The sequence below is a fragment of the Mauremys mutica genome, chromosome 6 (assembly GCF_020497125.1).
Source record: "Mauremys mutica isolate MM-2020 ecotype Southern chromosome 6, ASM2049712v1, whole genome shotgun sequence".
In the NCBI taxonomy this organism is placed as follows: domain Eukaryota; kingdom Metazoa; phylum Chordata; order Testudines; family Geoemydidae; genus Mauremys; species Mauremys mutica.
Window position 1 is genome coordinate 32,973,976 of NC_059077.1, and position 24,795 is coordinate 32,998,770.

Here is a 24,795-nt window from a genome sequence, read left to right on the forward strand (position 1 = left end):
TACTTTAGGGACACTGCATGCAGTTTGATTTAGTGGAGAGCACAGAATGTGAAACTTGTATTTTGTAAAGCCTTGTAGGGAATTCTTTCAAACCTTATAACTTGATGCCAGAGTCTCAGCTATCAACATTTTAGAAAGCTGATCCCTACTGATACTATTTTGTATTTTATTGTTTTGTTTGTTCTGTTGCCAGCTCAGAAAACTACATGGGTTATCAAAAACTATTTTCCTTTGAAAATTGAACACTAGAAGATTCTTTAGTTTACTTTTTGCTTACTAAGCTCGGTTTGGTGCTGTACAAAATGTTAACTTTTATAGTGTTACAATTGACTTCTTCCTCAATAACATTGTAAGGCTGCTAATATTATTTTATTACTTTTTTGTGATGCACCATGATCCAAGCTTTAATTTATGGGAGGAAAAATGAGTAAAGAACTGAGTGAGAATTAAATATTAATAATACTTTGCAAAGTGCCATACAAATATTAATCCACGGAAGACCCTCTTAAGCTGTTGGTAGTTTCTTAGGTGCAGCCACTTCAGAGAATTTATTCCTTCCCCAGCTCCCACCTATTTGTTTTCCCAATCATGTCCCCCTTCAAAACAGCTGCATTCTTGCTCTTTGTTCTCCCTTTTCTTCTTTGTGCCTTAAAATTCTCAGGTAGAATCTTGTTTGGGGAGAGGCTTGCTATGAAAGTGGTGATTGACAATAGCCAGAGATTTCACTCCCTACAACAAAACCCCCAAAAGGCTACAAACCTTCCTAGTTTTATCCACAGCAAAGGTACCAGAGAAGAGACTCCTGACTCCAGGGGTAAACCTAGGTATGGATCACCAAGGGGAAGCCTGGACCCAGGAATGGGACTAGTCCCTCCTTCCACTCCAAACCATTGGTGTGTCTGCAGTAGGGTTCCTAGAAATAAGGACGGGGTATCACCCGTCACAAGCAGATGGGAGTCAATCCACTTCAGTATAAAGTTCAGCACAGATCTCAAGATGTCAGGAAACGCACAATACTGGCTGCTATATCTCACTTCCTAAAGCTCTGCCAGTAGAACTTGTGTTTCAGGAAAGGTACTCAGTACTGTGTACCCCTGATCTTCATAGTAAGAAGATGGAGAGGAGTTTGGGCCACCTTAAGATCATAAGGAGGCCAGAACAGTGGGATGAAGACACTAGCTCAGGGGTCCCCAATGCGGTGCCCGCAGGCGCCATGGCACCCATGGGGGCATCTAAATGCGCCCGCGTACTGGCTGGCAGTCAAGCATCCGCTGAAATGCTGCTGAATTTTGGCGGCATTTCGACGGTGACGCCCCTGGATGACACCGCTTGCCGCCGACAAGCGACGTCATCAGGAAGCGTCGCTGCCAAAATGCCGCCGAAATTCGGCGGCATTTCAGCGGATGCTCAACCGCCGCCACGGTCCTTCGTCTGGCACCTGCCAGATGAAAAGGTTGGGGACCACTGCACTAGCTTATACTCATCAAAATTTCTGCATGAAGCCTAATAACAATGGTGGATCTGGCAGAGATTTAGAAGCTCCTTCCCATTAGCACTGTCATCATCGATTTGTGGTTTGCCAGCAGAAATAGTCACTAGCAAAATAAAAGATTGCACTTTGGTCTGTCCTCTGCCCTGTGATACTCACAAAGGTATTGGCAGTGATAATAGTTGGGCTGAGAAGTCTAAGACTTAAGTTCTGCACATTCTTAAATGACATACTGTTAGACTGTTACTGGTAAGGAGAGAGCAAATAGGATTCACATCCTGTGCGGAGTATAAATACTTCACGAGCTTTATAACCTTGCTTGGTTACCTGTTAGGGCTCTGTTCAATGTAGACAGGCCTGTAGATATTTTTGAACTTCTGGGGCTGTGGAGAACACAAGGAAAGGCGATTGCTTGCCCGTACTACCAGTGGGTCATGTCATTTCGTGATATGAAGCATGTGTGTCAGTGAAAGGACTCTTCTTGTCTCATGTTCATTCAAGGATTCAGCACAACGGAGGGAAAGTTCACATACACATTTATAGCCTTTCTGGGCAGTTTAGTGCACTGTGTGCATAAGCATCCAACTGGCCTCACTTGCAGACTCTCTTTATGCTAATTGCCCTTTTTTATTAGGTTGACCTTAACTATGGCAAAGCGAGCGCTTTACTACAATACTCAATACTCTCCAGGCAAGCAGTGTCTCCACTACCACATCTTATCCTTATGAAAACTCTGCTGATTCCTTAGCCCTGGTGGCTTTTGTTCTTTGTTCATCAAGGAGTCTGAAGGGCAGCTGGAGTTTAAGGAGTTAGATCATTCCTAATGCTTAATTCCACTGAGGTTGAGGGTTGTGGGCCATTATGTCCTTGATGTGACTTCATGGTTACATAAAGCTTCCAGCATGAACCTTACCTAATTCCTTTGCCTCTTTTCAAATGGTGTAATACACTTTCAGTGAAGGCAGCAACCCCCAGGCCTCTGCAAGAAACTGGGCCTAAACCAAAAATTGTCTCACTCCTTCCCTTTTCTTCTTTGAAGAAGGGAAACTTCTACCGTTGCATTATCCTGCCCTAGGATTCCACTCCTATGGCTTACATCACCTACATACACAGGTAAGAGACAGCAAGTTCCTCCAAAGCAAAAGGACAAAAACAGAATTTCCTTAGCTCTAGGGGCTGGTCTGTACGGCAGAATCTCCCTGTGTTTGAAGGTGGTTGTGGAGAATCAAGTTAGCCAGCATGACTGTGACATCTCAGGCAGCAGTCCAAGCAAAATGGGGCTCAGCATCGTGTCAGTTTAATTATTATTTCTTCATCGTAAGATCAAAAACGGGGGGAGTTTGTGTTGCCTTTGATCTTAAGAACCAGTGTTTTAATGATTAGGTGACATGCTGAAACGCATGTCCTAGCCTGCCCTGCCACCAGCGCTATGGCCAGCACTGTGTTGGCTAGCACTTTTCTTCACTACACGATATTACTGTGTTTGATCGGGTTCGGTAATCGTTGAAATAAGGAAATTGACACATTCTTGCTCATTTACTCTGAATGCCAGGCCATCATTAATTTAGGCGGGAAATCTGATGTGTAGTGCGGTGCCAAAAACCTACTAAGCTGGGTTTCCTGCGACCAACAGAAAACCTGGCAATCAGTACTTCTGGTCTCAGCAGATTCCTCCTATTGAGAGGCTGCCTTTCTGACCACTGGAAGAAATTGTATCCCTTGGAGATACGCTCCAAAGGAATGCGGAAGGAAACAGATGATGGAAATCAAGAGCTACTCCCAGTTAGCTGTTCTTCCTGTGTTTCCCAGGTCACTCTTGGCTGAATAAGCCACACAAAAATTAAAAATACCATTTTCCCATTTGTTACATACTGCCTGTGTTCTGAATAAGAGGACAGCTGGCTGCAAATGGGGAACAGAGTCACAGCCCAGGTTGTTGGCTATTAGCTGCTATGGCTACCCTAGCCTTCTGGTCACTCTTTGCAATGGTGGAGCCAGCAGACTTCTCCTCTAACCGTACAGGTCTATGTTTCATCTTCTGTGAGGGTGAAGATGCATGATTCTGCCCTTAAGAGGGTTTGTAAAAGGAGACAATTCCTGCAGAATTGTCCAAAAATAAATGCTGACTCTGAGGATTTACCCAGATAGAGCATTGTGGACTTTGTACCACACTGCACCTACATTTTATATCAAAGCACCTGAGTTTCTGCAGCATAGTGGTACTGAATCCTGTGGTACATTGACATAGGGGTTTCAAGTAAATTAAAAAACAAGCTTTTATTGAATTGAATATGAAAATGAATAATAAAATAAGGAACACTGTGGTTACTATGATATTAAATACAAGTCTCCATTGAAGGGCTTGTCTAGATGTTGGCAGTAGGCCAGTGCAAATGAGGGAACTTTTAGTGCGTGTTAGCAATGTCCCCATAGGCAGAGCATGGCCTGCTAGTGAGCTGTAGATTTACGCCCTGGCATGCCTCGCACTAACTGTTTTGTCTGGACAAACCCTAACTCTTTCTAATTTAATACTGCTCCATACTACAGGATTCTCTTCCACGCTGAAAGCAACATGTAGTATGGTGGGATAGGATGGGGTGAGAACTAGAAACTTTGGCATGGTGGTAGGAGGCATTTGGCACCTACGAGAAGGGTGGAAGCCTTTGGCACTGAGGACAGGATTAATACCTTCTGTTCCCCTTTGTGTTGTGGGCAGGGGTAGACATGAGGATCTGACATTCTGGGGGGAAGGGGAGAGCATAAACATTTACATACTTAATTTGTTCCTCATTATTACAAAAACACCAAATTGTACTGAGTTAAAATGCTGCAAAATGATGTTTTGGATACTACCCCCGTTTTTTCCTCCCTTTTTTCTTCACAGCGCGTGGCTATAGGAAGGGCTTGCTTAGTGGGTATCTTCACTATTACATGGGTGACAACTCCATCCTGCTCCAGGTTTTTTGTGCTCTGGACCAGCAGGCACCAGGGCAGAATCTCTGGTAGAAAAAGGAGGCTTTGCCTCTCATCAGCAGTATAGCTCCATCACCAACAGTAGCAATGAGGGAAGCTGTAGGGTCGATGGGGGTTGGAAAACTTTAACAGTGATGGTGGTAAAAACAAACAGAAAAACAAATTGATTTCCCCCCCTTTTGCAGCTGGTCAAAACTTGAGATTTTTGGTGTGTAAGAAATTTTGGATTTTCAGAAGTTGGGTTAATTCCCCATTGGAATAATATCAAATTTGCTGAAACTTTTCAGAAAGACAAAAATGTCATTTTGGAAATAGTGAAATATGGTGTTTCGGGGGGGGGGGGGGGGGATAAATGAAACTGACATTGTCAGTTTGAGGGTCTGTGGCAGCCCTGCCATGCAGACTGTCCTGGGGTTGGGAATCCCCAGAGCTACCAGAGACCTGAGCCACAAGAAATCTAGCTTGTACTACAGGCACAATAGCTAGAGATGCTCAAAATATCACTACCCCCTACTACCATAGCAAGCATTAAAAAAAAAAAACCCAACCCCATCAAAAGTAACTTTTCTATGGAAAGGTGATTGTCACTTTTCCAGACAATTTTTACAGCTAGAGATGTATAAAATGGAATGAAAGCCTTGAAGGAAACAACCACTAGGCATTTTATACACAATTAGCTTTTTCCAGAGCCTTTCCTTCACTATAAACTGAATGCCTGACTCCTGCCAGTACTTCAGTGGCTGGCAGGCTCCCTGCCACAAGCTGTAGATGCTGGAACACTCGCAGGTTTCCAGTGGAAACCTGCCTGGTGTTTGAACAAGTTTTATCAAATCTGAAATAGATTTTGGAAAACACTTCTGAGCAGCTCTGTCCTTCTACATTACAGCTGCCAACTGCGGCTCCTAATGTTGCTGTTGCAGCCTGAGCCTTTGAGTGCAGGAAGCTGTTTCCAAAATGGGGGGTGGAGTGTTGTGCATCTTTCCCAAAGAAAGGTTTCTTGCTAAATAGCAGCATTGATTTGTGAATAGAAATCAACCCAGTCCCTATCAATCAGAAGTAAAGTGGCCATGACGGGGTTTCATACTTACAAGCTGTGGAGGGGACAGAAAAGGGACCTAGAGTTTTGAAAAAGAAAACTGCCAAGCAATAATCTGTTTAAAAATTTATAGAGTGACTTGTTTTTTTTAAAAGGAAGATAATGTAAGTTTAGGAGTAACTGGCTGCTGGTGGTAACTTTGTTTTGAATGTACAAAAGCCTGTCTGCAACAAGCCCAGCTATAATGAAGCCTGTCTGTGTAAGCTGGTGCTTGGTAGAATTATATTCTTGTAAACAGACTATAGCAGGGACTTCCAGAAAACTGAGTTGATGTTTGCCAAAATGCAGCGTGGCTATGCTCAGGGGAACTGCTGATGGTTCATTTATTTTGGACTTGTGCTTTGTCTCAGTAATTGACTCCATATGGTTTTTAACCTACAATAACTGCAAGCGGTTTTACAGATACTGTCTCCTCACAGGAGTTACTCCTGCTGTAGTAGATGACATAATGGCAGCAATGAATGTGTTCATATGCATGCCCATGCTTTAACAAAACAAATGTGTGCAGGTTTTCATTGAATATAGACAATTGTGGAATTAGGGCTTTATTTTCAAAGAGTGTGTGTGTGTCTTTAGGCCTGGGTGGCAGAGATGAATTACTCTGAACTGTCACTTACACAGTCTTCTTACAGACCAGTTTCTGTTTTGTAGTGTCAGTTGTCTGTGGTGTCACAATTCTGCCTGAAAAAATTCATCAAACAGAAGCTTGTCCACAGCAGAAATTTAGATGAAAAATTACACTGAATCATTTTGTTCTCCATATAGCTATCACTTCAGTGCCGTTTACAGTCAAACTATTCAAAGGTGAAATCTATGCTGGACAGATATTTCCACACCATAGACTAGCTTTAAATTAGATTGTAACAATGCAGCAAAAATTGTCTAATAGTACACACTACTTACCTAAAACAGAAGGGATGGTAAGTATATCAAGTACTGTGCTTCCATGTACTTAGTTATGCTTCACCTCTGTACAGGATGGGAACATGTCATGCACCAGAATCTAGTGCAGTCTCCACTAGCCCTATTCGTTGTCCTGTTGCCTGCTCACTTTCTCTGCTGCAAAGTCTTTGACACCTACATGCAAAGCTCATCTGCTCAGTAATCTCCCTGCTTTATATCCCATTGCTTTTAGAATCAGATTGCCCCTTAAAGTTTGAATAGTGGACAAGGGAATCCAGTTCAGGTAGTGAAGGAAAGGCTCTGGAAAAAGAGCTAGTTGTGTGTAAAATGCCTATTGGTTGTTCCTTTCAAGGCTATCTCTTTCAGCTGTTCAAGACTTTTTTTATACATCTCTAGCTGCAAAGATTGTCACTTGTCCAGACAATCACCTTTCCATAGAAAAGTTACTTTAGATGGGGTTGGAGTTTTTTGGAATGCAGGGTTAGGGTTGAAGGAGGTATTGATACTTTGAGCAGCTCTAGCTCTTGTACCTGTACTACAGGCTAAATTTCTTGTGCAATAGTCAGGCTTTCTAAAACTCTTGAGCAGCTGAGTGAGATAAGTGGCAAAGTTAGTTCTTATACATGGCCAATAAACTTAATTTCTAGAAATGAAAGCTGGAATGTGGGAATGTAAGTTGGCACATGAAGTCAGTGGTTTTAAAATGGAATTCTGTTACAAATCCAAAGCATTGTACTTAAGTAGGCCTGAACTTGTACTGTTTTAAGGATATCCTTCATGTAGAGGCTCAAGTTACATCCTATAATTACATTAATATGTCATGTAACGAATTTAGTCAACTTTCTTGTTGCCATTAAGTGAAGTGACAGCTAAAAAACAAGTTTCATTTTTTATCTAGGTAGCATAATTCGTTGTATGAGGCGGCTAGAAGAATTGCTTCGACAGATGTGTCAAGCAGCAAAGGCCATTGGAAACACAGAGCTGGAAAATAAGTTTGCGGAAGGTATGTATTTAGAATATGGTTATAAATAGAAGGGGTGAAAGCATGTGCCTATGAACTAAATCCATTTCAGCTTCTAAAGAAAATTTTCAAGCCAAGTTCTTCCCTCTTGAATTATTGAAAATGCTACATTATCTGAGATGAAAGCACTATTTTAATTTAACACATTGTCAACTTGATTCTTTCTATAGAGGTATGGGTGCTAGAAAGTCTGACTTGGCTTCAGAGTTTATTTGCAATAGGAGTAAAAGCTAGCTTTTTTCCCCACATAAATATGCTTTTAAGCAGTTATAGGCATAAATCTAGCAAATAATTCATCTACCCTTCCAAAGGTAGAGTTTCTCTGTACTTTATCCATGGGTCTGAAGTCATAACTTAGACTGTGCACATAGAAGATACAAGTCTCAGGCCCTCTTAAAGGTACCACATTATCTAGTGTCCCAAGGTTCAGCTTCTACCTGTATGACAGTAATACTGATCTGTTTTTCCTTTTTGATAGGAATTACCAAAATCAAGAGAGACATTGTGTTTGCTGCAAGCCTTTACCTATAAGAAATCTCTTTTCTGGAAGACCATTATGGATTGGGAGCAATCAGACTTGCTCACAGAGCAGAATCATTTTAGACTGGTGGCGTGAGGCCAGTTTGCCATCTTAACCCCCAAGACAGACATTTAATGGTGTATGTATTTAAAACAGGAAGCATTCTAGCAAAGCATATTACATACACAGTGCTGTTTGTACATAAGTGTTACCATGTTATTTTAATAAAAAAAATTACATTTAAGTGTTTTTATAAGCAGTAAGCTTGAACTAATAGAATTTTAAAAGATTTTTAAAGCTATTAGATATACATAATGCTGTTATGTTACTATATACACATGTAAAGTGAGCATCCAAGAGATATATAGCAGCAGCAGTCCCTTAAAGGCATTTATTTATTTTACAGCGGGAGACTCATTAAATCATTTTTCTTTTAGAAAGCAGGAGGCTTCACAGGATCATGCTCAGCAATTCTTCATGGTTGATGATTACTGCCATAGTGATTTCCATTTGTTGGTGTCTCATGTAGAGTTGTATGCGAATCTTCTTCATTGGGTTTAAAGGTACATCCCCTCACTTTGAAAAAATCTGATACATACACCACCTAAGGGAACAAATTATACACTGTTAGAATCCTGTAAAACCTTATGCCCATTGTCTGTCAACTAAAACTATCCACATTAAGGAGGTAGTCCTACATTGTAAGTTCTTATGCATTTGGATTGGTCTTGTGTAGTGGTATATGGAGCCAGGGCACTAAATTAACTGGTTCTGAGAGGAAAAAAGTGACTACAAGAGCTATTTACATTAAAGCTCTGATCAACTACCAGAAAAATCTGAAATCTATCCAGATATTTCAGGTGACAGCTTGCTCATTATTTTCCCTTGTAGTATTTTGGGATGCAATACATCCTTTTTTCTATGTGTTTATAGTACATAAATATGAAAGCTCATGCTCCAATACATCCGTTAGTCTATAAGGTACCACAGGACTATTTGCTGCGTATGGTGAAAGTAAGTTTAACTCAGTCTACTTATTGTCTGACCTCAGTTTAAGATTGTTTCATACTATCAAGGAAATGCTGCACCCACTAGTTTCTGGAGAATCACTACAACCTTCCTTATCAGTGGACATTCTGAAGGTGTAAGTTGCATGCATCAGTGTGGGTGTTACTGCTTTCCAAGTTCACAGTTCAAAGCATTCCTATAATTTTATATTTAAATAAGTTGCAAATTGTTATACATATGCTGCTTTATAATGTAAATGCTTCATTAGGAGTATCTGTGGTTAACTTTATGCCATTTATGTAACTGTGCTCTCAACCCAAGCAGGACAAAATATTCATAGAGGCCTATCAGCATCCTCAAAACCTATTTGAAATTGACCACCTTTGTTAATATTTTATTCAGTAGATGGTTGCTGCCAGTTTTTAGAACAGTCCAAACACTGAACTGCTAGAAGGCACTGGCTAACCCTAACACCAAAGTGCTAAACCTAGTGTTTGCACCTGCAGAAGAGGCTACTTCTGCCAGAGTGTATTTTCTTCATTTTAGTTCAAGAGTGTTGTCCTCTTCCAATCTATGAATAAAAGCTAGGTGGAAGGATGAGATTTACTAGTTCTAAAGTCCTTGATGCCCAGAGCCTCCTATGCCAGCCACTTTCCCCTCTCTAGCTGCTTAGCAGCAGACCTGGTTCCAGCTTCCCTTCACAGCATTTTTTAAATTTTATAGAAGTCTGTCCATCTGCCACTCACTTATGGCTCTCACCACACCTCTTTTCGGCTCCCTTTCCCCTCATTATACTGACCCAGGGTGGACTGATTTAAATCAAGTAGGAAATCATGATTTAGATTATCATCTTGTTTTGTATTTGTACTTTATCTTCCTAAAGAGACAACCAGTGAAAATCATCCTGCCAGGAAAACCAGCATAATTTAACATGCATTTCAGAGCCTTAATTTTTACATATGTTAGAAAATGGTGACTCTCTCATTTTCTAGAGGAAGATTAACTTTTTACTGATGGCATGACAAATCGTTTAATTCAGTTTTTAAATATATTACCCCTACTAGTGAACTGAATTATGTTTCTGGTCACCAACAAAAATGATTAAAGGCCTAGAAAACATGGCTTATGAGGGAATATTGAAAAATTGGGTTTGTTTAGTCTGGAGCAGACAGAGGGACACAGTAACAGTTTAAGTACATAAAAGGTTGTTACAAAGAGGAGGTAGAAAAATTGTTGATCTTAACCTCTGAGGCTAGGACAAGCAGCAATGGGCTTAAATTGCCATAAGGACAGTTTAGGTTGGACATTAGGAAAAACTTCCTAACTGTCAGAGTGGTTAAGCACTGGAATAAAGTGCTCAGGGAGGTGGTGGAATCTCCATCATTGGGGATTTTTAAGAGCAGGTTGGACAAATACCTGCAGGGGACTGGACTACATGACCTCTTGAGGTCCCTTCCAGTTCTATGATTCTCTGTCCAAGATTTTAGAACTGGAAGGCCTCATTCTGTTCCTTTAGGAATGAAAATGAAATGTAAAGGGAAAACAAGCAAATCTGACTCCCAGTCAGATTCTTAACGTTGAATAAACTGAAGAGGAAATATTCTCTGACCATGTAGAAGAGGCTACTGTTATCCAAAAGCTAGTTCAGCACTCCAGCAAACTGCTGTCAGGGGCTTAGCCAGTGCCTTCCAGCATCACAGGTAATGCCTGAATGTTGTCCATTTAATTTAATGCTAGATTATAGTAAATTTAGGCCTCAACATAAAATTGACAATTTAAAACAAAATTAAAATAATCTATTCTGCCCTCTCCCCTCACCAATTCCCACCCAGCACAAATCTCCCTGCCTCTGACATCTGCCCCATCCCTTGACTTCCTCCTCAACAATTTTTCTACTCCTTCACATTGGCCTAGTAACACATGTACTTCTCCAGTTTAACTGAATCTCATGTCCTCAATCCAAGCCACTTTCACCACCTTTGACTCACTCACTCCTCAAACCTTCCCCTCCTCTCTCTGCAAAAGGGTCTTACAGATTTCTACCAAGAGAAAATTTGTAAAAAGACATGATCTTCCTTCCTGCCTTCTCTTAACCTCTCCACTTGTCCCAAATGACCCAATGCCAGCTCTTGCTCTCCTTTACCACTCATCCCCTCCCTTACTTAAATGTCGCCTCTTTTCTGGCTCTTTCCCATCACAATAGAAACCTACTTTAGTCTCTTCCATCTTAAACCCACCCTTGACCCCACTTACCTCTCCAGCTACCAACCCTTCTCCTTCTAATCTTATTGAGCACACCAGTTAAAAATCAATGTCAACATTCTCCTCCTCCAATTGTGTCTTAGACCCTCTGAAATACAGCTTCTGCCCCTTGCGCTCCCCTGGAACTACTCTAAGTCTTCACTCACCCTTTCCTAGCCATGTCAGTATCAGCAGTAGTACTCGATCCTCATCCTTTACCTGTCAATCACCTTTCAAACTGACTCTACTCCTCTTGAAATTGTCCTCTTGGCTTCCATGAATGTCCTCCCGCTTCTCCTCTGACCTCTCAAATTGCTCTCTGTGTGTCAAAAGAATGGCCTTACGGGGTCAGACCAAAGGTCCATCTAGCTCAGTATCCTGTCTTGCGACAGTGGCCAGTGCCAGGTGCCCCAAAGGGAATGAACAGAACAGGTAATCGTCAAGTGATCCATGCCCTGTCGCTCATTCCCAGCTTTTGGCAAACAGAGGCTAGGGACATCATTCCTGCCCATCCTGGCTAATAGGTCCATCAATGGCTATCTTCCATGAATTTATCTAGTTTTTTTGAACCCTGTTATGGTCTTGGCCTTCACAACATCATCTGACAAGGAGTTCCACAGGTTGACTGTGTGATGTGTGAAGAAACTTCCTTTTATTTGTTTTAAACCTGCTGCCTATTAATTTCATTTGGTGACCCCTAGCTGTCCCCCTATATGTCCTTCAGGGATCCTCCTCATTCCCGCTACCCCCAGCTTTCCACAGGGCTCTGTCCTTGGTCCCCTTTACACCGTATTCCTAGGTAATCTCTGCTGACAACTCAAATCTACCCTTTTTTCCAAGCCTGCCTTCTGTCCATACTAGAGTGGCTACCCATTTCTGACATCTTGTGGATCAAGCTCAACATGGCTAACAGCTTTGAATCTCCGGCGCTTCCCTCCTCACCTAAGCACAGGACACCACCACCACCATGTCTGTCACTCAAGGCCACAAACTGGACATCCCCTTCAACTCTGACCTCTCTCTCTAGGTCCTGAGATCCAGGCTGTGTTTAAATTTTGCCGATTCTTTCACGTAACATCTAAGATATGGTCTTTCCTATCTCTCCATACAGCTAAGACTCATGTCCATTATAGGAACATCCTTTTTTCTGGTCTTGACAAACGGAGCCTCTCTCTACACACACACTTCAGAATGCTACTGCAAAAAATAATTTTCCTAGCCTGTCACTTTGGCTTTGTCACCCCTCTTTACATACCTCCCGTAACAAGTTATTTGTCCTCATTTTCAAAGTCCTTCACTGCCAATCACCACCCTACCTGTCATAGTGCTGGTGTGTTGATCACTGCTTATCTGACTGGCCAATACACACTCATGGTTTCCTGGTACTCCCCTGTCTGTATTCATCTGTCTTAAACCAAAAAAGATTGTTCCTGCCCCAAAGATCTTACACTCTCTTTGTACAGAGGCTAGCACAGTTAGGTTCCCGGTCCATTATGGGGGCTTCTACATTCTGTGGTGGTAATAATGTGATCTAATTCTGTACAAGTTTTCTTCTATTCCCTACCCCAACCCTGCTACTTTTCTGAGCATGTGGAAGGTCTGTACATTTCCCCCTGAACATAGCCTATGCTTACCACATATGGCATGAAACCTACTTTTAAAATAGTTTTGATTCAGGTTTAGTGAACTACTTATGAACTTACGATGAGCACAGCTACCACGGCTCCCTGAAGGAGTCCAGTCAACACATCACTCCAGTGATGTTTGTAATCAGAAACACGGGAGAGACCCACGTAGATAGATGCAGCAATGAGACCAAATTGTGCTGTGGGACGTACAAGTCTTGCCCAATCTCCTTTCATTCTGGCCTGAAGATAAAGCTGAAAGACAGGAAAAGTTGTTATGAAGCACCTCTGAAGCAGTTTTCATCTGGAACTGCTCAGCTGATAAGTCATGGCCCCAGGTTACTCAAGTTTAATCAGAAGTTACATGATTCATTATTCACATTTCAGAAGTATAATATGCTCCATACCCCTGAATATTAAGTTAGTTTGAAACAGCATAGTAGTTCCAGAATATCAAATCCAAGCTATGTTACGCTAGTGTAAATACCCAACAGCTCAGTACAACATGAATACAGAGATTTCAGTGTTAATTCCACTATAGTCTTAATGTTTTGTATAGTTATGCTACTCCCCACCCTTAGTTTGTTGTATGTTGTGTAAAGGAATCTAGTCCATTAGCACTGATTTGACAAAGGGCTAAATTGTTTCAGAATTATAAGATGCTGGTGCCAGACTAAAGCCATTTAAGGAGTGGAAGAAAGATTTCAGTGAACAGTGGAGATTAGATCAATATCTATTTTTACTGATTAAAGCTAGCCAGCTCTTCCTTCATTGCTAAACCATCGTCTTAGGCTGTTAAAATGCTGTCAGATGTAACATACAGGGTTTCAAAAAACACTTTTTTTACTCCAGACAGGAAGCAACAAAAGACAACAGCGTGAGTATAGAATACATAAGTTATACAATGACTGTATAAGTAGGAGTATACAGGCCTTTAATTGTCTACACATGATTGCAATAACTAATGGTGCTAAATACAGCCTGCCATTTAGGCCATGTCTACACATACAAGCTTCCAGCAGCACAGCTGTACCGCTGACAGAGAGCTGTCCTGTAGACATAAAACCAGCTCAATGAGCAGTGGTAGCTATGTCCGCAGGAGAGAATCCCTCCAAGCAACAAACGTTTGGCCGACATAAGTGCTAGTGTAGACATAAATAAAGCCCATATAATAGTGTAAATTCAGCATAAAATTCTGGTTCTAATTGAAAAATAGAAAGCTAATTTAGCTATTACAACAAAGGATACCAACATTCATCAGCTGTCACCACAAAACTACAAATATGTTCACAAGATGTTTTGACAAAGTTTCAATAATGTGGCCACCTACATGTGAGTTAAACTGTTACTCTACAGACTGCACCCCAAAAGTCCTGGAATATTGGAAAAAGATTGTGTGGGGGGTGGGAGGGACTAAATAAAGTTTATGGCCATTTTTTCCTTCCTCTCCCCCCCCACCTTCCCCACTAGCTCATTTTATTTCCCCCCCCCCCTTCTTTCCTGCCTCTTGGTGAAGCAGCTGCCTTGCTGTGCATTCTGCTGCTTTAAAAAAGTTTTTTAAAAAGCACAAACACACCCAGAGGCCTAACCTGCGATAATAAATAAATGCATCTGATGTGAGCCAAAGCCAAGTCCCAGCAGTAGGATTGAAATGCATTTTAACCTGCCTTGGCTCTAGTTATTGCCTTTGAACAGCTGATGTTTTACTCTACAGACTGTGGAAATCCCCCCAAGTGGAAGAGGTTTGCCAGATTCATATTAAAATGTATTATACTCAGATAGGACACGAGCTATTTTAAGCATAACTGAACTTTCTAATTTCATATCAGCCTGTCCTTCCATCACAGCTTTTGTGCTCCTTCCTACAAATCCCCTTTAGAGTACACAGGTCACAAGATCTTATGTTACCTTCCCCATATAATCCACATTATTTGTCTATCACACTCCATTATCTCCAGAACAGAGAGAGGCTAGAGACCCCATGTTCCAGCTGAGGGGAGCTTTTCCTCGGTCCATCCAACATACAACTAAAAATCCCTAGACACGCTTAAGAAATCTTGTACTGGATGTAAGCAAGAAGTTCAACATGTTATAAAGATTAGTAATTAATATACACCACAAAAAGTTTACAGAGTGGCTTTTTAGTGGCTTTCAAGCAAAACTCCTTGTTATTTTACCCCAACTATTCTGTACTGTTTTGTGTCTTCAGTGTTCACAAGATGTTTACAGAGCCTCTTCCAAACGTAGGAAATCTAAATGCTTTACAATATATTTAATAGGGACAGTTTTGATTTTGCTTTGTGGTACATCTTGAATAGTGACTGCAAGTGAACAGCAGCCATTTGGGAGCTGAGCAATAGCTCAGTTTCCAATACTGAACCCCGTCCATTCCCAGAAAAAAAGCATACTAGTTTACCCTGTCATATACAAGAGCTATACAAGCAAGAGCTAATGCAGCTGGGATGCGTGCTCATCTCAAAACTACAGCAGCAGCACTGGTGAACAGCTTAAATCTTGGTGTAAAACTTGAATTCATAACCTTGCAGTCCGGAATCTGAAGGGCATCAACTGAGCCACACAGGATTCATGTGCTACCATGATACACAAAACACCTATGGTCAATGCTTCCACAGCCAACTTAAAAAACCACGTGCATCTATTATAACCATTAAGTTTATTGTGTAAATACTTGTACAGTGTGCACACTGTACATTCAAAGGTGCTCCTTTCCAAAGGTAAATATTTGGGGAATGTTCCACTGGTTTTTCAAAGTAACTATTACATCATCATGTTGGTATTTTCAGTCTGCTATAAACAGCATGTCAAAAGATCAACCCTCTACAGAACCAACTTCTCCCCCCCACAGCAGGGTCAGGGTGAAATCAGTCCCAGAAAAAGAAGCTATAAGCTAAGTTTAATCAGAGTGTAAATGCCAGACAGGTCCTCTTAGGACACATGTTTTGAAACCAATCTGCAGAATAAGCTGACTTCATTCCACGTTGCCATTATTTTGCTACTGTGTATATTAACTGCCAGATGGTATAGTTTAGAGAAATGTAGTATGTGAAGGGTGAAAAGCTGTGGTCTGCATCTTCAGTCCGGGACATGTTTTATGTTACCTCAGCTTTCACACTAGGATAGCTTCAGTAGTTCTACATGGGCCACCAGTAGTCCATACACTTAATAGACTTTGCCAGTGGTTTGGGGTTTTTTGCCTTCTAATCAATCATTCTTAAAAACTGAATTGAGCAATAGGAGCAAGACCTGGGTTGACATGAACAGTTTAAAAAAGATGAATAACATTGCTTAGTGCAACTCTACGAAGAGTTGGCTGGTCATTCAGTGCTAGCTCTCCTTTTTCTCCAGCTGCTGAAGTCCCCTGAAGACAGCTACATGTACTTGAATACTATGTTCCTATGTAGGTCAGTGATGTAGTTGGCAGAAGGACATTCTACAATCATCAATGGGATGGGAGGCAATCTATGGGATTGAGACAGTTTCCTTTAAAATGGTGGTCTATACTAGAAGAACATTTTGAGAGACCCTGCTGCAGATTAGCTGGTAAGAGCTTTCATTGCCAGCCTACAGCAAGCTGCGCTAATGGTAAAATGCTGTTTGAACCTCCCAAAGCAAAATGCTGGCCCTTTTCTGTGTAACAGACAGCTGGCAAACACGAAGCCCAGGTTTTATGTTTAAATAGACTTCGATTCCACATTAAGAAAGTAACCACTAGCCCTAGTGGTTCAAGATTTGGAAATATCCTATAACAATATGTAGGAGGAAGCTAGATACATATATTTTACCCATCCTAGGGCCTTTCTGAAGGGCCTGCACAGTGAAACCTACAGCAAGTGTAAAACCCTTGAGCCCTTCCACAGCCAAAGAGGACAGAGTCCCACATTTTTCTAAGAGTAGGTTCACAACCTGGGAAGGAGGGAGAAGTCATCCCACAGCATTTTCTTTTCAGTCACTTCACTGAAATATCTACTGCTGTAATTACTTTCAAAGAGTAACAACCCCTGCTGTTTATTACAAGTGCATTTTCTGATATTAAGTGTTTGCAATGGTTATTTTTCATAAGCCAGCTGCTACAGTGGCAAATTCCATGTTATTTTTATCAGGGTGCTTCTAACTGAATTTACACTTAATAGACTTTGCCAGTGGTTTGGGGTTTTTTGCCTTCTAATCAATCATTCTTAAAAACTGAATTGAGCAATAGGAGCAAGACCTGGGTTGACATGAACAGTTTAAAAAAGATGAATAACATTGCTTAGTGCAATAAAATAATCCTCTCACAAGACATGAAAGGAATACAACTTCTCCCCTGTAGTCCCATAAATATACAGGTCTATGAAAGTTAAAGCCAGTTCCACATAAAATGTGTATCCTTGTATACATCCAGAGGCGTGAATTTTATTACATTCATGGTTATAGTAACCTACAATACATATATAAAATGCAGGCTTGACACGTGGAGTGTATCTGTACATGCAGACATGTCCCCTTTTGATTTATTTAGGGCCCAATCCTGCTCCTATTTGAAGTCACTGATAAAACTGATAATCCTGCTCCCTTTGCTGTGTTTTCCTTGAAGTGCAGTGAAAAGTTTCCTGCATAATTGGAAGCAGACTGAATTTCAGAGTTAAACATTCTGTCAAACTGTGGAACTTGTCAGTAAATTTCACACAACATTACTGCAGAAAGTATGTTAGATCAACAGGATTTACCATATGATTTATTAGGGAGGTATCACTATATCTGAGAGAGATCCCTGTAAGAGAAAAAATACTAACTAATGCTTAAATACGGGATGCCATTCAAATATCTTAAGTAGTTCCACAAACAGCATGTATAGGTGTTGATTTGTCCATCCTCCCTCTCCTGCTGTCTTCTGTCCCTATGTAAACTGTCATTATTAAGTTACCTTAGAAATGGTAGGTGCCATTAACTGTGGTCAGCTCCCCCACAGGGCTTTTGATTTACTAAGTTGAGACACACACACACACACACACACGTTTTATAGAAGCTTTCATAGAGTATGATTAAAAGAATTTTTAGCCATTTTTCACTTAATGCTTACCCTATAATGAAAATACCACACACATGCTGAACACAAATTTCCTCCCAGCCTATGGTCTAATACTCCATTTCTAAAAATACTAGGTAGGAGCTGAAAAACAGCCACTTTGAGGTTTTTGCTAGAAGCCACAGACACAAATGGAAAGGTTTTTGCAACTAGAGAATTATTTGCTGCTGTTAAAAAATTTGTCCCTCCCCCCCAAAAAAGAGGGGGGGGGACTTTAAAAATATTAGGTATTTATAAAGTTTATTTTAAGATGTGACTTCTGTTTCCCAGAGAGCAAAAACTGCTGAGATGGAATTCTGTAGCTCTACATAAGAAAATTCAGAAATCCTTTGAGAAAAATACTTTTCAAAAGACTGAAATGTTATTTTTTCAGGCCACAAGTACAGTTACTTCATACAACCAAAAAAGAAAGAAAAATATTATAAAAACTTTACTTTGCTATACAAATGTTACTTGAAATCATTAACCGTGCAATCCCCCCCAGCTGCCTTATAACCCTGCCCTTAGGACACAGTGTTCTTTCTTGGCAACTAAGGCTAACTCTACTAAATCCAGGTCATGTATTTAAAGCTAGCTTATACTACTTTGTGCTTCTACAGTATTCCTCAAAGCCTTTTGCAAACATTAATTAAAGAGTCTGCAGAACAGAACAGATACTCTGCCACTGAACACTGCTTTGAAACAAAACCTAAGTCAAATTATGCATTTCACCTGGCAGAGTTGAGTTATTTCAGATGTCAGTCTTCAAGAGGTTTACTGTTTGCAGACAAATTTACACCAAAAAGAAAATCTCAGAATTGAATCTCTGGATTTTCCCCTACTTTGCAGAAACAGCATCAATTAAAAAAAAAACCATACCAATTAGAAATACAGTAACTCCTCTCTTAACGTTGTAGTTATGTTCCTGAAAAATGCTACTTTAAGCAAAATGATATTAAGCAAATCCAATTTCCCCATAAGAATTAATGTAAATAGGGGGGGTTAGGTTCCAGGGAAATTTTTTTATATATATATATATATTATATATATACACACACACACACACACACACACACACACACACACCCCTCTACCTCGGGAGCCAAAAAATCTTACCATGTTATAGGTGAAACCGCATTACATTGAACTTGCTTTGAGCCACCGGAGTGCACAGCCCCTCTTCCCCCCCACGGAGCGCTGCTTTACCGTGTTATATCGGGTCACGTTAGAGAGAGAGGGGAATATTTCCCAGGGAATGCCTTACTGCTAAATGATGAACTAGCCCTCGGCTGAGCCCTCAAGGGTTAACACGTTAATGTAGCCTCACACGCTACAAGGCAGGATGAATGAGGGAGGGGAGACAGCATGGCAGAGACACACACAGTGTGTGTATGTGGGGGGGGCATCACCCCTTTAAGTACACTGACGCCACTCTAAGTACACTGCCTTTTTAAGTAGATCAGCAATTTTAGACAGCAGCTGCTGACAGGGTTCAGGACGGAGGGAGCTTGCTGGCATGTCCCCCCGGCTCTGGAGATGAGGGGCAGAAGCAGGGGACATGCTGACATTACCAACCCTCTTTGCCCCTCCCCACCCCAACACAGCAAGCAGGAGGTTCCTAGGAGCAGCTCCAAGGCAGAGAGCAGTAGCAGCACACAGCACTGGGGGAGGGACAGCTGAACTGCCGGCAATTGAAAGCCTGCTGGGCAGCTGCCACACAGGGAACTTAGGGGAGCGGGGAGCTGATAGGGGGGCTGCTGGTCAACCCTGGTTCCAAGCCCCCACCAGCTAGCTCCAACGGGCTGCTCTTTCTGCAATCAGTGGACAAAGCAGGCAGCTGCCATACAATATTATAAGGGAACATCGCACAACTTTAAACGAGCATGTTCTCTAATTGATCAGCAATGAAACAATGTTAACCGGGACAACTAAGTGAGGAGTTAACTGCAGAAACAACCTATTAGCTCATCGAGTCAATGTCCCAGCAAAACAGAATTATTCCCTACTATAGTGTTTCCTCCAGTCCAACTTCAGGAGGTCCCAAGCAACAGAGTTTCTACAGATTCCTTGGGATGGTCATTCCATAGCCATGTATTCTATTACACTCACAGCCCTTGTACCTCACTCCTAGTTTGTTGCTCTCAATAGGCATCCCATATTTTCCCCTTGATTTCAGCCCATTACTCCTAGTTCTTGCCCAGCATTTCTCAAATGCAGCCACCAAGGGCTTTTCTTGTAGCCACAACCTCCTGGGCTGTGATGGGGGGGGAAGGGCAAAGTAGAGCCTCTTCCCCCTCCCTGTTGCTCCTGGATGCACCGTCCTGCTGTTGGTTGCTGGGGCCAGCAGCAGGGGTTGGGCCCTACCCCACTCTGGAGTCACCGACGCTGTAGGATCAGGGAGCCAGTGAGTTCCCCACCTTCCCAGGGGTGGTGGGCTCAGGATTTGGGCTTCAGCCCTGGGGTGGCAGGGCAGCAAGCTCTGGCCATGGCGCTTTGGGCTCCAGCTGCACAGTGGCAGGCCCCAGGCCCCCTGAACCATGTCCTCTGGCTGCAGGGCTTCAAGCTCCATCCCCCCACTGCCTCTCCCCTGACCCCCACTGCCTTCTCCAACCCTCCATCCAGGGCTTAATTTGTCCCAAGGGCTTGCCAGGGCTAATTAAATCTGCGAAAAGTGATACATGTATGTTTGTTAATATCACTTTTCACAACAGACTAGCTAGCAATAAATAAGTTACAATGATTTGGGCATGTATATGTGCATATTTATTTGATTTTTCTAAAGCTAATTAAGCATCTTAGGGGAAAAAGTGTGAGAGTGGTCATCAGCAAGAGTTGCTGGCCACATTCTGAGGCCACCAAAATTTTTTCCTGAGAACCCATGTCTAGCCATAACTATAGACTCGTGTAGTTACAGTAACACATAGCAGGGAGAGACTGCAGGTTTCTTAGACAAGAATATTCCCCAAGGGCTGGAGGATTCGAAGCAACACATTTGAACGTGCCTCAAACATGGGCTGAAGACAATAAATGAGACCAACGCAACTGAGTATATAGACGGAAAAACCACAAATATGAATTTCCCTGTATGAGATAAACCATATTTGAAGAGAAGAGGTTTGGAGAGACCAGAACAGTTTGCTACAGACTGGCAGAGAGCAAATAGGCTCAGACATGGCCTGCTGGGAAGTAATCTAACTTTTCTAAGGTATGTTTCATGACACCTGCACAAAAGTAAGGAAGGAGGTGGGGGAAAAAAAACCAATATGAAATTTGCTTTTCTCCTCTTAAAGAGCAGAGGACATTCTTTAGCAGCCATGTTGGTGGCAGGGGTTCCCACAAGTCCCAACTTCTGGTCTTTTATGTCTGTCTCCCCACCCCAGCAGACACCCAATGGGAAGTTCTTCAAGAAAACAAAAGAAAAGTCCTCTCCCCTCTTTCTTCATCTGAGAGTCCATAAGCAGACAGAGACAAGGATGACCTGGATATCAGGCCATCTTCCTGGGTCAGCCCTCTGGGCTTAGTTTAAAATGGGGTCCCTCCTCTTGGGACACACTGCTTTAAGAGACTGGGTCACGCAGCTCTGGGAGCAAAGGGGCCTGCCACCATCTCCCTTTTGACAAGTCTGTCCCTGCTGCCCGAGATGGGGCAGCCCTCTTCTTGTTCACCATCCCTTCCTGTGGCAATTTTCCTTTTTAAAGCTTCCCCACCCTCCAGGCAGAACAATCCTCGCAGATGTGCCTCATTGGTGTTTAACAGGCCCAGAGGAGCTCGTTAGTCTCCTCACTGTCAGTGTGAGGGCGTGTCCCTTCACATGCCCCACACCTCAAGCTGGAAAGGCTGTTCTAGGGTGGCTTTGGTATGGTCCTTTCCTGCCTGGTGGTATCCTCTGAAACTGTAGGGTTGTGGTGCAAGGTATAATAGCATTATACATGGGTTTAGGTCTTCCATTGTGTGAATCCAGCATAGGGGAGCATGATCTGTTACCAGGGAGAAGGGGCTACCCAACAGGTAATACCCGAGGGAATCCATGATCCAGTTAATCACTAATACTTGAGTGAGCCTCTTCTCTAGGAAAAAGCTTCCTACTCAGGTAGAGGACTAGGGTGCTCTTCTCCTCCAAAGCCTTGTGACAATACAATGCCAAGCCCAACGTCTGAGGCATCGGTGTGCAGTCTGAGCTCCTAGGAAAAATCAGGGCTGAAGAACACAGGCATCTGGCATGGTCATGTTGTCAGTTCACTAAAAGCATCCTCATATTTCTCATCCCACTGGGTCATCTCAGAGTTGTTGCCTTTCATGAAGTCCGTAAGTAGGGCTGTGATCGAGGCAAAAACGGGGATAAACCTGGTCGAGAAAATGCCTTACTTGCCTCTCTGTCTGGGGAATGCGACATGCTGTTAGGGCCTATACCTGGTTGACCACTGGTTTCATAAGGCTGCCTCCATCGCAGTATCCCAAATAGGTTACTTCATCTATGGCTAACTTACGGCCAACCCTGAAAAGTAAGTCCTGCATCCTGTAGGGCTTTTAATATTGCTTTTAAGTGCTGTAGGTGGTCTTCACAGATAGGACTATAGATGATGTTGCCTATGTAGGCTGCAGCATATTGATGGTAGGGGCTGAGGATCCTCTTCATAAGCCACTGGAAAGTTGCGGCACCTCCACGGAGGCCAAAAGGCAAAGCCTTGAACTGGAAGTACCCAAAAGGAGTGGAGAAAGGTGTTCTCTTGGGAGGAAGGGGGATAAAGGGATCTTCCAATACCCTTTTGTTAAGTCAATAGTGCTCACGTGTTTCACCAGTAACTCATCTACCCTGGCATTGGGTAGGTGTTGAATTTCGAGATAGAATTAACCTTTCTAAAGTCAATGCAAACTCAAACCGAATTGTCTGGTTTGGGAACAAGAACTGTAGGGCTCCTCCATTTACTTTTGGATTTCACAGTTATCCTCATCTCCAGCATCGCTCGCACTTCCTCTCAGACTGTATCCCACAACCTCCATGGTAATGGTCTAGAGCTCTCCCTGACCAGCTGGCCTGATGTGGTCTATAGATGTTGGATAAACTGCATTCTCCTGGGCAAGTAGAAAATACCTTTGTGAAATCCGACAAATTGGAGGAGTTGCTTCCTTTGAGCAGGGCAGAGCCCTGCACCCCCCCCGTACTGTTGTCGGTTCTTGGCTGCTGGCTACCTGGGACCCTAACTCCCTCTCCAAAGGGATTTGAATTATCAGCAGGGCCTCCCATGTCTTCCAAAGTTTGAGAAGATTCACCTGATAGATCTTGGTTCCTTTCCTCCTCTCTGGTAATCTTATCTCATATGACCTGCCTGACCACTTCAAACAGACCCTGCCATTGGGCCATTAATTTAGATTCTGCTGCAGGAAAACACGGTCACTTGGTCGGAAAGTCTGTAGTCATGCCCCTCTATCGTAATTTCTTTCCTGATGAGTTGGGCCTCTCTCAAATTCTCTCTACCGAAAACCCCTATGTTTCTGAGTTGTTCCCTTCATTGTAAAGCATATTGGGTCATGCTTAAGGCGCCTATGTCTTGTTCCTCCCCACCTTTTCATAACAAGTCCAAGATTCCTCATGGTAGATGACCACAAAGCAACTCAAACGGGAGAACCCTGTAGACATTTGCAATACCTCCTTATGGTAAACAGGAGTGATGGAAGTAGCTGGTCCTACTGCTTGCGGGTGTTGACAAAGCATTTCATCATTCCCTTCAGCATTTCATTAAATTGCTCTACTAGGCAATCAGTCTGTGGGTGGTACACCAAGGTTTTCAGGGATGTGACCGTCAGAAGGGAACATAATTCACTCGTCAGCTGGGAGGAGAAGTTAGTCCCTTATCTGTTAATATTTTTTGGGCAATCTCACACGTGAGAAGAGCTCCAAGAGTTCTGGAGCTATTGCTGTAGCTTTCATGGAGTGCAGAGGAACAGCCTCTGCAACCAAGTGTCCATAGTCGATCACTAATATATACTGATGCCCCAACGCAGTTTTTTCTAGGGGCCTGATCATCTCCACTGATTCTCCCAAAGGGTGACTTGATCAAGGTCAGGGACCTTTGCTGCTGCCTCGCTGACATCCCAGGTAGGAGAAATAGTATTCTCACCTCAGGATGCACCTCTAGCCAGTAGAACCAGGCCAATATCCAATACAATGTCTTCTCTCTCCCCAGGTGTACAACACATGGGATATCGTGTACAAGCTGCAACACCACCCAGCGGTACCTGCATGGCACCAGCAGCTGGACCCTCACCCACCCCAGCTTTCTGACCCCTTTCAATTCAATACAAGCACACCACAAAGGCTAAGTTAGGGTGGGTCCTCTGTCCTTGCCCAAAATTCCTGTTGTGTAGGAAGGCTTCCAGGTCCCAGCTGCTTACCTCTTCTTCCCCTGTGGGTGTCAACAGCTGTGTTGCTCTGGATGTTCCTTCTTCAGGGTCAGTGGCTTCCCCAAGGCTCACCAAGCTCTGGGGAACTGGTTGTACCTATGGCCTGGATTCTCACTCACTATCCAGGCTTGTACATTAATGACTTGCCAGAAGGATCAGTCCCAGCCTCAGCCTAGGATTATGGGGTAGGCCAATTTTTCAGGTAGGTCTGCTGTTCACTGCAGTATGGGCTCCCATTGTCAGATGTAGTCACTGGCTGAGGTATGTTTTGACATCACCATGTATACACTGCAGGCAGATTGTATGGTTGGGTGTGTCATCACTTCCCACCATGGAGGCCAGAACCACTGTCTGGCTGTAACCAGAGTCCAAGTGTTCTTGAACCATCTTCCCTTGGACCATCACCAGTACCATCAACTTATGAGGAGACTTTTTCCGTGCCCAGGTTTCTA

At 42.7% G+C, this 24,795-nt stretch overlaps 2 protein-coding genes across 4 annotated transcripts in view; one reads left to right on the plus strand and one right to left on the minus strand.

Moving 5' to 3' along the window:
- Window positions 1-8,246, plus strand: part of MTREX (Mtr4 exosome RNA helicase) — a 78,764-nt gene extending 70,518 nt beyond the window's left edge. The window contains exons 26-27 of the mRNA XM_045022442.1: window positions 7,360-7,464; window positions 7,961-8,246. Of these exons, the coding sequence (XP_044878377.1) occupies window positions 7,360-7,464; window positions 7,961-8,013 (158 nt within the window). The 3' untranslated portion in view covers window positions 8,014-8,246. The remainder of the gene's footprint in view (window positions 1-7,359; window positions 7,465-7,960) is intronic.
- The window catches only part of PLPP1 (phospholipid phosphatase 1), a 117,043-nt gene continuing 100,444 nt past the window's right edge, over window positions 8,197-24,795 (minus strand). For all 3 annotated transcript variants that reach the window (XM_045022445.1, XM_045022443.1, XM_045022444.1), the window contains exons 5-6: window positions 12,955-13,131; window positions 8,197-8,606 (exon numbers count right to left, since the gene is read on the minus strand). In XM_045022445.1, coding sequence (XP_044878380.1) covers window positions 8,478-8,606; window positions 12,955-13,131 — 306 coding nt within the window. In that variant the 3' untranslated portion in view covers window positions 8,197-8,477. The remainder of the gene's footprint in view (window positions 8,607-12,954; window positions 13,132-24,795) is intronic.